This window comes from Acipenser ruthenus, chromosome 3 (genome assembly GCF_902713425.1).
Source record: "Acipenser ruthenus chromosome 3, fAciRut3.2 maternal haplotype, whole genome shotgun sequence".
Classification (NCBI taxonomy): domain Eukaryota; kingdom Metazoa; phylum Chordata; class Actinopteri; order Acipenseriformes; family Acipenseridae; genus Acipenser; species Acipenser ruthenus.
The window spans coordinates 42,498,043-42,512,220 of NC_081191.1; the positions used below are offsets into that span (position 1 = coordinate 42,498,043).

The following is a 14,178-nucleotide window of genomic DNA, read 5'->3' on the forward strand; positions in this document are numbered from 1 at the left end:
AAGAGTTGGTCAGAATTGCTCAGAGCTCTTGTCCTAGCTGCGTAACACCTCAATGCGGGCACCGGGCAGAGAAAGTTCAATCTCTTATCCGTCTCCGAAGAAACTGAGGTGTATGGAAAGACTCCAGCTCCACAGACTGGTTCATGTGGAAGGCTGTGATCACCTTAGGGAGGAAAACAGGGTTTGTACGCAGTGACACCCTGCTGCCATCATCCCAAATCCGCATACAGACAGTGCCTGTAGCTCACTGACCCGCTTTGCGGAAGTGATAGCCAAGAGGAAGGCTGTCTTCAAAGACAGATACTTCAACTCTATGGAGGGTACGCGCTCAAACGAGCCTTCGTGAGCCTCCAGTACAATATTAAGGCTCCATCCAGGGAGAACGACCCTCCTTGGAGGGCGTAATCGGCGAGCACCCTTAAGAAAACGGGTTGCCAAGAAATATGCATCCGGAGGTACAGAGTCTATGGAGGCATTGCATGCAGAAATGGCTGCTAAATACACCTTCGCGGTAGAAGGTGACCTACCAGCATCGAGTAGTTCTTTCAGAAACCGTAAGATAACTGGCATAGGGCAGGAGACTGGGTCATGATCCTTAGTCAGACACCAGTTCTGAAAATATCTCTATTTGTAGGCGTATAACGACCTGCCCTAGCATTCTACAACGTGCCCATGACCGCGTCAGATAACCCTAAGGCTGACCAGTGGTCCCGTTCAGGGGCCAAACCCATAATTGAAACCTGCCCGGTTCCGGGTGCCAGAGAGTGCCTTTCATCTGACTGAGGAGATCCAGGCAAAGCGGGATCTCCCTGGGCTGGCTGTGCAACAGCTGGCACAGGGTCGAAAAACAAATTCTCCTGGGCCATTGGGGCGCCACTAGGAGAAATGTCCTTTCTCTGACCAAACCTTCTCTAGGAAGGCCGGGAGCAGTAGTATCGGTGGGAACGCGTAAAGGAGCATCCTGGGCCACTGGTGGGCTAGGGTGTCGACACCGAGTGGACCGCCTGAGAGGTGGAGGGAGTACCACAAACGACAGTGTGTCATCTCTGCCGAGGCGAAGAGATCAACCTGTGCCTTCCCGAACTGTTCCCAAATGTGCTCCACTACCTGAGGGTGGAGCCACCACTCCGACGGATGCGTACCCTCCCTCGATAGGAGGTCCGCTGCCCAGTTCGCCACTCCAGGAAGATGTGTCGCCCATAGGGACAGCAGGTTCTGTTGTGCCCAATTCATGAGTCGGAAGGCAATGCAATACAACCCCGGGGACCGAAGGCCCCCCTGGTGGTTGACATACGCTTGACATCCATCCGGACCAACACATGTGCCCACTACTCCCATCCACACGCCTTTGCGCAGATGAGAGGTCTGCCTCCACCAGTGCAGGGCTGTCGAACACGAGCGAGACACTGTCAGCCGATGGTGTCTGTCACGCTATGGATGTCAGCGGAACGCATTGAGCCACACTTGCAGTGGGCACAGGCAAAGTAAGCCTAGCTCGATGGTTGATGCGGCTGCGGCCATCAGACCCAACAATTTTTGACACAACACCAAGGTAATCTCCGATCCCTGTCGAAACAGGGAGAGGCAACCTCAAATAGCTGCTACCTTGTCATCCGACAGGTATGCGTGCATCATACTGGAGTCCAGCCGGAGTCCCAAGTACATTGTGCACTGCACCGGTGTAAGCTGACTCTTTGCCTTGTTGATGGTGAGGCCCAGCCTTACCAGATGCTCTGTCACAATCACCGTGTGGGCCGCTGCTCCCTCTTGCTACTGGGAGCAAATCAACCAGTCATTGATACTCTGATCCCCTGCAACCGCAAGGGGGCCAGGATAGCATCCACGCACTTTGAAAACATACAAGGAGCTAAGGAGAGGTCGAACGGCAGCACAGAGAATTTGTAAATGCTTCCCTGAAAGGCAAAACGGAGGTACTTCCTGTGCGCGGGACGAATGGGAACATGGAAGTACACGTCCGTGAGTCCACGCTGGTAAACCAGTTGCCCAGCTAGATGGACTGGAGAATGTGATGGTGAGTCAGCATTTGGAACTACCTTTCCTTCAAAAACTGGAGGAGTCTCAGGTCTAGGATGGTCACTTCCTGCTGGAGTACTGAGACCTGAAGAGGGTCTGTCACGGATGTATTCGTGACCCCTCAGAAGGGAGGAGGCCCCAATGCGGAATTGTAGCGCGTAACCGTTGTGCACAGTGGCGAGCACCCAGATGTCTGAGGTGCAAATGCGCCAGTATTGCAGCTGGTGTCTTGAAAAAGGATAGGTCTGAGGCCATAAGCCTTCAGGGCTCCTGCTGGGGCTGCTGAGGTTTGGGCGGAGCATGCTAAGGCAGCTGCCTAGGGCGATGGACCAGGAACTTCCACCTAGAACGCTGTTGTATGTGCGCCCCATGCCCTGCGTTCACTTTGCCTTGCGGGGAGGCCCGGTTGCCTGTTGCCACGGTGACCTGTGGTGTGTGCGTGGGGAAGTTGCCAACGGCTCGACCTGCCCCACGCCAGAGCATGGGGAAGGAGTAGCGCGGCCACTTGCCGAGATGCCTCACGTTCTCGGTGGAAGCGCAGTAAGATCTCCTCCACAGCTGGCCCACGCATGTGACAGCTGCCATTTCCGGGATTAATAACACAATTGGGGAGAAAAATTGGGTAAAATCATTGGCAACGACTACATTTAAAAAAAAGAAAAAAGAAAGAAAAGAGCCTTTCTGAGTCGACTACAGTTCACCTGCATTCATGCTGAAAGCTGGCTTGCCGCTTTTAAAGCCTTGCTTGCGTTGCAAGCTTTAAAAGCCTTTTCTCACTGTCTGTCGTATGTGTGCGACTGTGGTAAATCTCCCTCCCGACCTGTGAGGGTGCTACTGCCACTGCCAGCCAGGGAAGCCCAACAGTACGGCCTGGACTCTGTGGGGAGGAGAGTGGAGGGGGCCAATGATGGTGCAGCTCTGCAGTCACTGGAAAGCTGGCGCCCACGCAGGGAAGAGGGACCATGGCAATCCAGGTGGGCGGCTGGACGGTGAACCACCCTGTGTGGGAGCTGCAGTACAGGACCCCTGCATCTTCGGCCTGGACTTTTTGAGAACTAGCCACCCCCCGTACTCGACTGTGACCGAGCCCAGCTCCTGTGGGGGACCGGCTTGGGAAACCAAAGCTGTTCGGGAGTGGCCCACCCCCGCTGACCAATGGCAACTCTGAGGATTCCTGGGCCTGACCTCCTACCATTGCTACTTTGTCCAGGCCTTCACCAGCATCGCCGCTCCACTGCACTAGCTGCTGCACAAGGGAGAACCCTTCGAATGGACAGAGGAGCAGCAGGCTGCGTTTCACACCCTCTGGAAAGCGCTGACAGCCCCCGGTGCTCCCCCCCCCCCGGTTCCCAGCCTACCATTCCTCCTGGACACAGATGCCAGCAATAGGGGATCAGAGCTGTGCTGTGCCAGGAAGAGCACGAAGGTGAGAGGGTGGCGGACAGACCATGCAGCGCTGTAGTGGCTTCTAACCTTCAAGGAGCCGGAGGGGCAGGTCATCTGCTGTATTGAGCAGCTCCAGCCCTTCCACTTCAAGATCCAGAACCGGGCTAGAGCTCGCCACACCAATGCGGACACCCTGTCCCACAGCCCCTGCATCAGAGAGGAGAGCAACCACTGCCCGAAGAGGGAGGCTCGGGAGAGGGAGCTGACGATGGCCAGGACGGGACAGGGCTATGACCAGGAACCAAGCCGGGAGGCATTGCTGAGCAGGGCCTGGGTTGTTACTTGCTGGGAGATGACCATGGTCGGGGCCAAAGAATAGAGGCAACAACAAGGAGAGGATCCTGACCTTCGGCCCGTCCTACAGTGGCTGGTGGACCAACGCCGGCCCCCCCTGGGAAACAGTGGCACTGCAGTCCCCAGCGATGAAGGGCCTGTGGTTGCAGTGGGCTGGACTGGACATTCATGCTCGGGTTCTGCAGTGCCAATGGAATGAGCGAGCTACAGGAGAGGTGAAGTGGCAGGTGGTGGTCCCTCAGGCAATGCAGGAGTAAGTGCTGAAGGCCCACCATGGTACCCCCAGCAGACCCAGTCACTTCGGGGTCACTAAAACCCTGTGCCAGGTTCAACAGGGGTTCTACTGGGGACGGTGCAGGCGAGACGTGAAGGACTACTGCTGCCACTGCGACAGCTGCACCGCCTGCAACGGATCGGTCACACCCCCCCTCCAGCAGTTTCCTGTCGGCAGACCCATGGAGAGAGTTGGGGTCATCTTGGGCCCGTTCCCCCACTCAGACAAGGGAGATTGATAGGTCCTGGTAGCCCTCAACTACTTTACAAAGGGTTCTTCAGCCAATTCAGGGTCCTCCAGGAGCGCCACAGTGACCAGCGGCGGAACTTTGAATGTGAATGTTTGTGGAGATGTGCCGATGGCTGGGCATCAGCAAGTTGCGGACGACCCCCCTTCACCCGCAGAGCTATGGCTTGGTCGAGTGGTTTAACTGCACACTGTTAGTCCAGCTGGCCATCACCACCACCACTCACCAACTTGACAGGGACGCCCAACTTCTCCTCATCCTCCTGGCCTACCGCTCCGCTGTACAGGACTCCACCTCCTGCACCCGTGCTCTTGATGTTGGGCCAAGAACAGTTCAGTTACAGAGGTATTCAGGGACATCAGAGACGGGAGAATCACCACCAATCAGGGGATCGGCTTGCCACACAAGTGGTACCCAGTTGCAATATTGTTGGCACAAACCAAGGAATGAAATGTTGCAGTCATCAGGGGATTGAGATCGAGAAGCCATGTCTGCTTGGGATTGATGGATGGTGCACTGGGGGCGTGCCCTGGACGCAGGGTTATGTAGCAGGCTGCTGCTGCTGCTGCTGCTGAGATGGAGAGACAAACTGGAATGAGAGAAAGAGTACAACAGAAACAGCCTAGTTGAGCAGAAGAGAAGTGGGACTACAGAATCAAGGAACCAGAGACAGCATTTAGTGGCCATAGCACACTGCTGAAACTGTGTGTTTTTTGGACTTTCTTTTCTTTTTTTATTATTTGTCCCAGTCTGAGTAGCACTGCACTGCTCAGCTGTAAGTGCACCACTGGCTGGTAAAGCAGCACGCTTTTACCTGCCCAGTGTAGAGTCCCAGCTTTATAAACCGTGAATTTGAGAACCTGCAAATCCTGTGTGATGTGAACCTCATTCATTTCTTGCAAAAGCTACAGTACAATACAAAAAATTGTTCCAGGAAAAAAGAGGTACAAAACATCTTGGTAGCGCTGACTCTTTTAAGCTTTAGATAACTGTCAGAAACACGATTATCTTTGACAATACAGTAAATAATAAAGACTAATCAATGTATTTATAATATCACAAGGGTTGTGGATATAAAATGCAGTGTGGCTCTGACTCGTCTTTGGATTTACGAAACAGTGTTCTTAGTGGCGTCGTGTTGCATGCAGGTGCAGCTGATCAGGGTTGTTGATAAGGTCGGCTGGGGATGTCCCGGCAGTGACTGATGAGAGCTGTAGTGGTGCTGAGAGGAGAGGTGCAATTTCCTTTTCTCTTGCTCAAGCCTTGGAGGGCAAAGTGCTAAATTAAGAAAAAAGCAGAAAAGAAAGATAGAAAGAGAGGCCTCCATTTAGTGAGACGTTCGAGGCAGGTGTATGGCTTACCAACATTTTGATTTTAGTAGTAATATCTGCTGCCTTTCTACCCCGTCTGTACGTCACAATCTCCATATACTGAGGCAAAAAAAACTCTTTATATAGTTAGAAATTCACTATCCATGTGTACATCTGTTTGTTTGTGAGCAGGCGATGTCAGGCCAGGAACTAATGACAACAGTACTGTGAGTAAATGCGCTGTTGATCCAGTTTATTGTAAATAATAAATAAAATAAAAGGTTTAACAAAACAGAACACTGAACAAGCAAAACAAAACAAACACTCAAGTACTGTGCGGGTGCTTCCAGCACAAGTAGCGATTGTTATCTTTTAGTTTATTTCCTCCTCTCTCTCCCGTACCTCCTCGCTGTACATCCAACCCCCTGTGAGCGATTTGTGCATCTATATATACAGCTGTGATGGGATTCAATTACTAATTAATCATTCACTTGAATCCCAGCAAGTGAACTAATTTGTGCAATCCCCGTGCCCACATGCTAATACACTTTAACTGCACATGAAGTGCAAAATCTGTGCCTAAATACAACTATACATTTGAAATCACCCATGATAACCCACACTCCGTGCACCCCACCACAGTGTTCCATAATAGCTTTCTCTTGCTAGTTTTCAGGATCTCTAGTTATAGAAGTTGACCTTGTGTGAAACCTGTATCAACCTTATTGTAATACCTAGTTGACAATAATAAGACTGCTTAACTCCAGTTTACTGGGACAATGAAATGTCACAATTGTCTGGAAACACTTTTGTTATTCTCACATTTCTTCCTACATGTCCTGAAAATAGTTTAGTTGTTTGCTGGAAATGGTTTGTTATTAGGCCATTCAGCCTATCTTGCTCGTTTGGTTGTTAGTAGCTTATTGATCCCAGAATCTCATCAAGCAGCTTCTTGAAGAATCCCAGGGTGTCAGCTTCAACAACATTACTGGGGAGTTGGTTCAAGACCCTTACAATTCTCTGTGTAAAAAAGTGCCTCCTATTTTCTGTTCTGAATGCCCCTTTATCTAATCTCCATTTGTGACCCCTGGTCCTTGTTTCTTTTTTCAGGTCAAAAAAGTCCCCTGCGTCAATATTGTCTATACCCTTTAGGATTTTGAATGCTTGAATCAGATCACTGTGTAGTCTTCTTTGTTCAAGACTGAATAGATTCAATTCTTTTAGCCTGTCTGCATACAACATGCCTTTTAAACCTGGGATAATTCTGGTTGCTCTTCTTTGCACTCTTTCTACAGCAGCAATATCTGTTAATGTGTTTTAAGAGCAGAATGACAATTCATCTGGTGAGAAAAGGCTTGCAGCTGCAGTAGCATCTACAACGCTCCTACACAAAAACACAAATGCTACTGGAACAATAAATTGTTAATAAAACTACAGGTATCTGTTTCCCTTTCTCTCTAAATTTAAGACAATAAAATATAATTATAAAGCTGTAGTCGGGAGCTATTGTGGCATTATGGGACAAATAGGAGTCATGACCACACTGCCTTATGAACAGTTTTGCAGTATGAATGAACGCCTCATAACGAGGGAGCACTGTGTATGTGTGTGTTGGATGTATTTGTAGCTACAGAGTTATATTATTAGCCACCACCCAGCTTCCCTTTGGTTGGGTTTGCATCTGAGTGACGTGTGAGTTTCCCCAAAGACGCCTCCTCTACCAGAATAAAGACGTGTGTTATTACCTTTCCTTTTGGTCCCGTCCCTACTGTCAGAGCTTTTGATTAACCACAAGTGTGAAATGTGATAGACATTGAAATGTTTTTTTTTTTTTTTATTTGGATTGAATGGAAAAATGAAAGGTTTGGATCCTTTTGAATTCTGAGGCATCTGATTCTTATCAGTGCACAAGAGCTTAAGAAGAAGAATTAATTAACAGCACTGCCATGCTAACTTTGGTGAAGCGATTAACATATCTTCAAATGTTAACAGCTTTTAACCTTTTCTGTTTTAACCGCACATTCAAATTTTCCATCCACCCACTCAGGTACTGTGTTATTCAGAACCTATTTTAGTTCAAATATGCATGTAAGAACTGTAACCTGCATTACCTGCCCAGTTCCACAGGTTGATATACAGTGAAACCAGTCAAGGACCAACAAAATGTGGCCTTAATAGTGGGGTTAATATCAAAGGTCTTTAACACTGAAGTCAATGGAATTGGCATTGTAAAAATATGGCCTTAATTGCAGAGTGGTCTTTGTACCAAGGTGGCCTTTACGCAAGGTCTCTGCAATCAGTGGCAAGCTGAGACAACCCTGGGAGCTATGCCAGCTGAAGTTCATCTTGAGTCTCCACGATGTTCGAAGGATGAATTGATAACCGTTCACAGTTGTTATTGTCTATCATCCAACTAAACCCAATCTTCATTTTCTCACTGTTTTCTGATTTTCTGGTCACTTTTTGCTTTCAAGTTCACAGAACACTTATTCTGGGTGATTTCCACATTCACGTTGAGCGTTCCACTGCACCTCTTAATAAAGAGTTTCTAGCACTAATGGACTTCACTCAAATAGTGTCCTCTCCCACACAATCACTTGGTGGTATTTTCGATCTGGTTTTCTGTCATGGGCTAGAGCTGTCTAATCTCACTGCGACTGATCTAGCAATCTCTGATCACTATATGATGATGTTTAACCTTGCTGTTCTTCTCACTCCACAGTTGATTTTTACTCTCAACTGTCACCCCAAGAGTCTACTCATTCCCTCTAGATTTACTACTGCCATCCAATCATCACCACTTCTGGATCCCATCTCCTGCCCTGAGACCGCAGTTCATGTATATAATGCCACTTTGAGTAACATCACTTACTCCCTTGGTATACGACTGCTCTCCGTGATCAAAAAGCTCACTGCAGGAGACTTGAGTGAATGTGGAGGGAATCAAGGCTCCAAGTCCACTACATCTCCTTTAAGGAAAGGAAATCAAGCTCTCCTGTTCAAAACAATTAATAATTTACTTCACAATCAGGGGTTGATTCAATCAAAAAATACAGCACCTGTATTCATTCCCTACCTGTACTAAGGCACAATGAAAATCAAACTCTTATAGGCTTATTGAATGTTATCAAGAGTTTGGGAGATTTTTGTCAACAACGCTACGATGTGATCTGCTATATGGAAGTTTGACTGAATAGTGCCCGTAGCAGGGCTGGGGCCTTGCACCTGTAAATAGTAGGTTTTTGTTTAGTTTAGAAATAAAATGTGTTTAATTTGTAATTAAGTTTGTGCTAGATATAGCAGGGTAGGAGATTAGAATTCCCTCTTTGCCTATGTGCAGCATGTGGCCAGGTGTTGATTGATTTATTAATTATCAATTAACCCTGGCCCACACAGTGCCATAGAACAAGGAAATAACATAGAGCATTATTTAAAGGATAATGGAATTGTTTCGACATATTATAAGATAATAAAGTTCATCATTATTTGAACGAGGGAGTTCCATTATTGCCGAGTTATTTATTTACCTTTAGTTTGGCTGAATTAATCATTGAAATCCACTGAGAACAGGTGTAATATCAGTGCCATCTGTCAGCCGTGCTTTATTCACCGTTTTATTACTGAGTAATAACAGAACACTAAACCTCTATAGAAAACAATATGGTTGTTGCTTATTTGATTTAATCCATCCATTAATGGGAATATCTTCACTGAAAATAAATACCTACAAGAACTGTATATCCTGAAACTTACAAACTGACCAGCTAACCAAACACTCCACTTGTTACCAGTTTAACATAACTCTCCTGTCATGTTTGTTATGTTAAAGATGTAGGCCCTATTTGGTTTTTTTTTTTTTTTATGAATACAGTAAACATACATGAAATCAGTGGCTATAGTGTTAATTTCAGAGGTACAGACTAGTCACAAGGAACCGTGTTAAAAGTGATAACTTGAGAACGGACTTCAGTGAGAACATTTACACTGAACCCAATATTGAAGTATTAGGTGTCTTGTAAAGCGCGGCACTCGGAGAAAGCAAGTTAATCTTATTTATTTAACACGGTCGGTCCCATCTGTAGGCACGCAGTACCTCATGCTGACTTCAGCACTGAGAAGTTACTGTCTATGAGACCAATCCGACATTATTAATTCAGCAGTTGTATACAGGAAATAACCCACTGTGACACAGTGTCCCACTTTCAGGGGGTATATCCTGTTGACAGCAGATAGTTTTCGGGTTTTATTTTTAATCACATGACGTCCCTTTAAGCTTATTTTGAGCCGATTCTGTTTCCTAATTAAACTCAGAAACAGCTGTTAATTACAAAACAATAGCACTTGTTTTTACGTTCATATTTTGACTGACCTTGATTCTGTTTCGCTTAATTTTTATTTCAAACAGACGTGACAAATTATATTAATTGCTCATCGCTGAGCCGACATGCATTTCATTCTTGCAGTCGCGGCCTAGTTTATCGTTGTGCTTTTGTTTTTTTTTTTCACTCGTTTAACAGTTGTCCTGACATATTTTCTTTTCAGCATAAAATATCCAGTACGGAGGTTACACTGATAGCAAGTCCATAGTTTAAAATCTCTTTCATTTGTAGCAAAGAAAAAAAATCTTAACCCAGTCTTTACATAGTAGTTTTCTCTTGACCTTTGTGTTTCACAGACTTTATCTCCGCTTTCACTCAGACCAACAATAGTACTGTAGCTCTTGTACTCATTCCTCCAGTATGTGTGTCACAGGAGGTAGATTATAAGCTAAAGTATATACAGTTTCTCTCCGGTTCTATTTTTGTGCTACACATTAGACACAAGTCGGAAAAGATAGAGCGATACACAAATAACTGGCAGATATTTTGTTTACAAACAGATCGTTACAGACAGCAGGGTTACAGCTGATTTAACTGTTTATGTCTTCATCTTAAGGTACGTATTTTTATTTTTTTTACTACGTGATTGAGCATTTGTGTTTATTTAAATTGCAGGAATATAGCAAATGTAAAGTCGTGTACAGTCTCAGGCTATATGTTTCTTAGGAAACCTATTTTTGTTGCTAATATTCTGTTATTTATTTAGCAAAATAGGTTTTCTTATTCAATGTTACAGAGATAAATACAGAGAACAAATATTAAGTGGTTACGTCATGATTTCCAAATAAATTGGAGTACCATAGATCTTTCTTCGAACTACACAAAAAGTCAGTTCAAAATATATTTTAGGCTCAAGATATTGGTTAACGCGTGGTGAGGTGAAATGCTAGAAATACTAAACGAAAACGTCTGAAATTGTAAGGTAAATAAATATGTCGCTCTGCTATTCAACGTTTCGTTTCAGTTTCAGGTATTCTAACGACTGTGGGATTTTTACATGTATCGTAAAAGTTTTTTGTTTTTTTTTAGTTCATGTAATTTTAATCTGCTACGTTTGTAAAAAAAACCAAAACAAAACAAACAAAAAAAAAAAACACTTGCATTTTCAAATAGTAATTTCTTCTAGACCGGGAGTTTGGGCTGCTGTCGGATATCAGACTACAACAGCAAAATTCTGTACTTCTGTAGTACATCCACATTTCTAGGTTGCTAGACATTGTATGCTCACATAAGAATTAGTTATCTATTCTGGAGATAATTTGAATAATTTCCCCATAGATCTTAATATCTGAAGGAGGGAGACTGCATATCTAGTAAAATAGCCATTATCTGTACTTCTATGCTGGGGAGAATGTTTCCTGTTCTGGAAAGTTAAGAGCCCATTGCTAAAAGAACATGAGGGAAAGTTATTCTGTGGATAACGGAAGGTCAGAAACTACGTTTTAAATAGTAACAAGACACATGTTACGTAGAATACATAGTTTAAAATGAATTCAGAGTTAAATTCAATAGTAAAAAATAGCGACATTGTGTTATATAGTCACATTTCAGGCATTTCTGTGATACAAACATACATATACATTCAGATTCTGTTTATGTCTATGACTCATGGAACAGGTTGTTGTTCCTATTGTGACTTCAGGTTGGCTGACACATGAAATATAATTGTTACTGGGTAATTTAAAACAGCTATACATGTAAAACTGTTATAATTGGCAGGAATAGAGGCAGCATAACTTAGAACTTTGGGAACCACTCTGCCTGATTCAATTCAGGAGGGATGCAGTAGGATGGGCTGTGCCATTTTTTAAGAGCAATAACACTCTCCTTGGTGTTTTAAATGTGGTCCAGAATCCTTGCACTGAACAACACCCAGGCGTGTGCGCATTGAACCATATTTGGAATGCCCTCTTGTGTGTTATTGCTTTCTGTGTTTTCACCATTTGTGGTTGATTATGATACTGTACATCAACTGCATGTGATCAAGAAAGGTATCATCAGCTTTCAAAATAAGATGGTGTAACTCAAGCCCCGTGTGATGAAATTGGCCATTTTCATGACTTTAGCCCTGATTTTTTTTTTTCCCATGTAGAGGTTGACCTGGACAAAACCTTATCACTTTAAAGTTTGTCTCAGGGGCTTTCCAACATTATTGACTTAACATTAACGTTATTGACTTGAGGTCATGTAACCCCCATTGGTTCACCTGTGCTGAAATGACCCCAATATAATGAAGCATGTCATTTAGTTGTGACTTAAGATGAATATAAAATTGAGTTATTTTCTTTTCTTTCCCATTACTGGTTTCAGGGCCAAGTTATTTTTAAACTCAATGAGAAGGGGAAAGGCTGTGGAAAGGCTGGACCTGAATTCCTGGCAGCATGGCCGATGATGTAGTGAAACTGCCTCTTCGGCGTCTGGAGCTGCCCATACACAAGTTTGTCAAGGTGGCCATTCCCATTGACCTGGAACGGTTGAAAAAACACCAGATAAATATCGAAAAGGTGAGGCATCTGAGTGCCTACTAAAAACTACTACTTAACTGCCCTGGACAACCCTATCCTGAGAGGGATTGATGCAAGTTACCTAGAATAAAGAGATTAAACTGAATTCAGAACAAAAAAAAAATGCTTAATTTTATTTGTTACATACCATGACAGGTAAAGGGGACACAAACATCTTCACCAAATTTCATACAAACAGTTTATCTTTTTTTTTTTTGTTTATCTGTTAATACATGTGACTCATGGAATATGTTATTCCTGTTTTCAGTTCAAGTTGCCTAACAAATTTACTTTTTCTCTTCCTAGTGAACACAGCATATGTTCGCATACAGATTCCATACAAAAATATTATTAATGCAAAGTCATTTTAGTTATCTCCTACTGTAAACAACATCTATCTATCTATATACACACACAGTATATACATGTGGACGTGGTGTTTCTTGTACTGTAATTGCTCATACATATGTTTCTTTCTTTATATGAGTCACAGTTTGAGATAAACAACATGATAAAGAGAGCAAGCTAGACAATCTTTTATATTTGAATCGAATTGGGGCTTTTTTTGTCTTAAGATTTCAACATAAAAACATTTTGTTGGAGAAAGCATCAAAGCAGGTTCTGGACTCCAGGGATATTTAATTCTGTTCAGATCAAGTAAATAAACTTCAAAGACAAAATCTGATTCTATTAACAGCTACTCAGTGATTTGTTTTGTTATTTACAATGTGTAGAGAATGTAACCTGTAAGAGGTTCCTTCTAAATACAGTAATAAACATTAGCTGTGTTGCAGGGTGCAGTTTTTCTAATTTGTTTTTTCCCATATAGTGTTGGTAGGACAGATGCATTCAGGCAAAAAAAAATACTGTTTGTCTTCACATGCATGTCCAAATGGCAGATATTTCAAAAAGCTCTGGTGCCCTAATATCCTTTCAGAAGGCTCCAGTCTGTGACAGTGCACCGCTGTGACTCTCGCACTCCCCGCTGTCACTGCCAGGTGCTTCACAGTTGTGCTCTGTGCCAGAGACTAATCCTTGCCACTGTCGTCACAAACCCCTTGCTCTCAGTGCGGTTCCGGTTAAAGTACTAGAAATCCTTAACAAATTCCAGTGCAGTACGGTACCTGTTAAAAAATTATAGTCAGATTTAGACTAACATCAATTCAGTTTAATCAGTAAACATTTAATAGATCTTGAAAAGAATAACCTGCTGCAAAACTTGCAAATGACAGCCACAATTGTCATTTTCATATTTAGTTTGCATTTATTGTAAAGCACACAATTGAACACACAGACTTCGACAATTGCATGAAGAGAGACTCACCAAGATAACCAAGCTCACCCATGTGCACACCTACCGACAGCAAACTACTGTGGCTTTCCATATAAAACGTTAACGTTTTAAATACATTTTTGATGTTTTGACTTGAATGATACCGTCTTTGAATTCAGAGGAGGTTGTGTAATGCACAGGTGAGACTGCAGTCAGAGTGCTGTGTTCAGTTCTGCTCAACACATTACAAAAAAGATATTATGGCTTGGAGAGAGGCTGACAAAAAGCAACCAGACTAATCCTGGGGCTTAAGATGATCTGAGAAATTGAGGGAATGATCTATGAAGTTGAGGGAACTGAAGAGAAGACTGAGAAAGTTATCCCTAACCAATACTTTAAGCCTAACACAGAAACCAG

At 44.0% G+C, this 14,178-nt stretch overlaps 1 protein-coding gene across 1 annotated transcript in view; it reads left to right on the forward strand.

Annotated features, from left to right (window-relative positions):
• The first annotated feature begins 9,811 nt into the window (after window positions 1–9,811).
• Window positions 9,812–14,178, forward strand: part of stx17 (syntaxin 17) — a 33,749-nt gene continuing 29,382 nt past the window's right edge. The window contains exons 1-2 of the mRNA XM_033992443.3: window positions 9,812–10,540; window positions 12,295–12,488. Coding sequence (XP_033848334.3) covers window positions 12,366–12,488 — 123 coding nt within the window. The 5' untranslated portion in view covers window positions 9,812–10,540; window positions 12,295–12,365. The remainder of the gene's footprint in view (window positions 10,541–12,294; window positions 12,489–14,178) is intronic.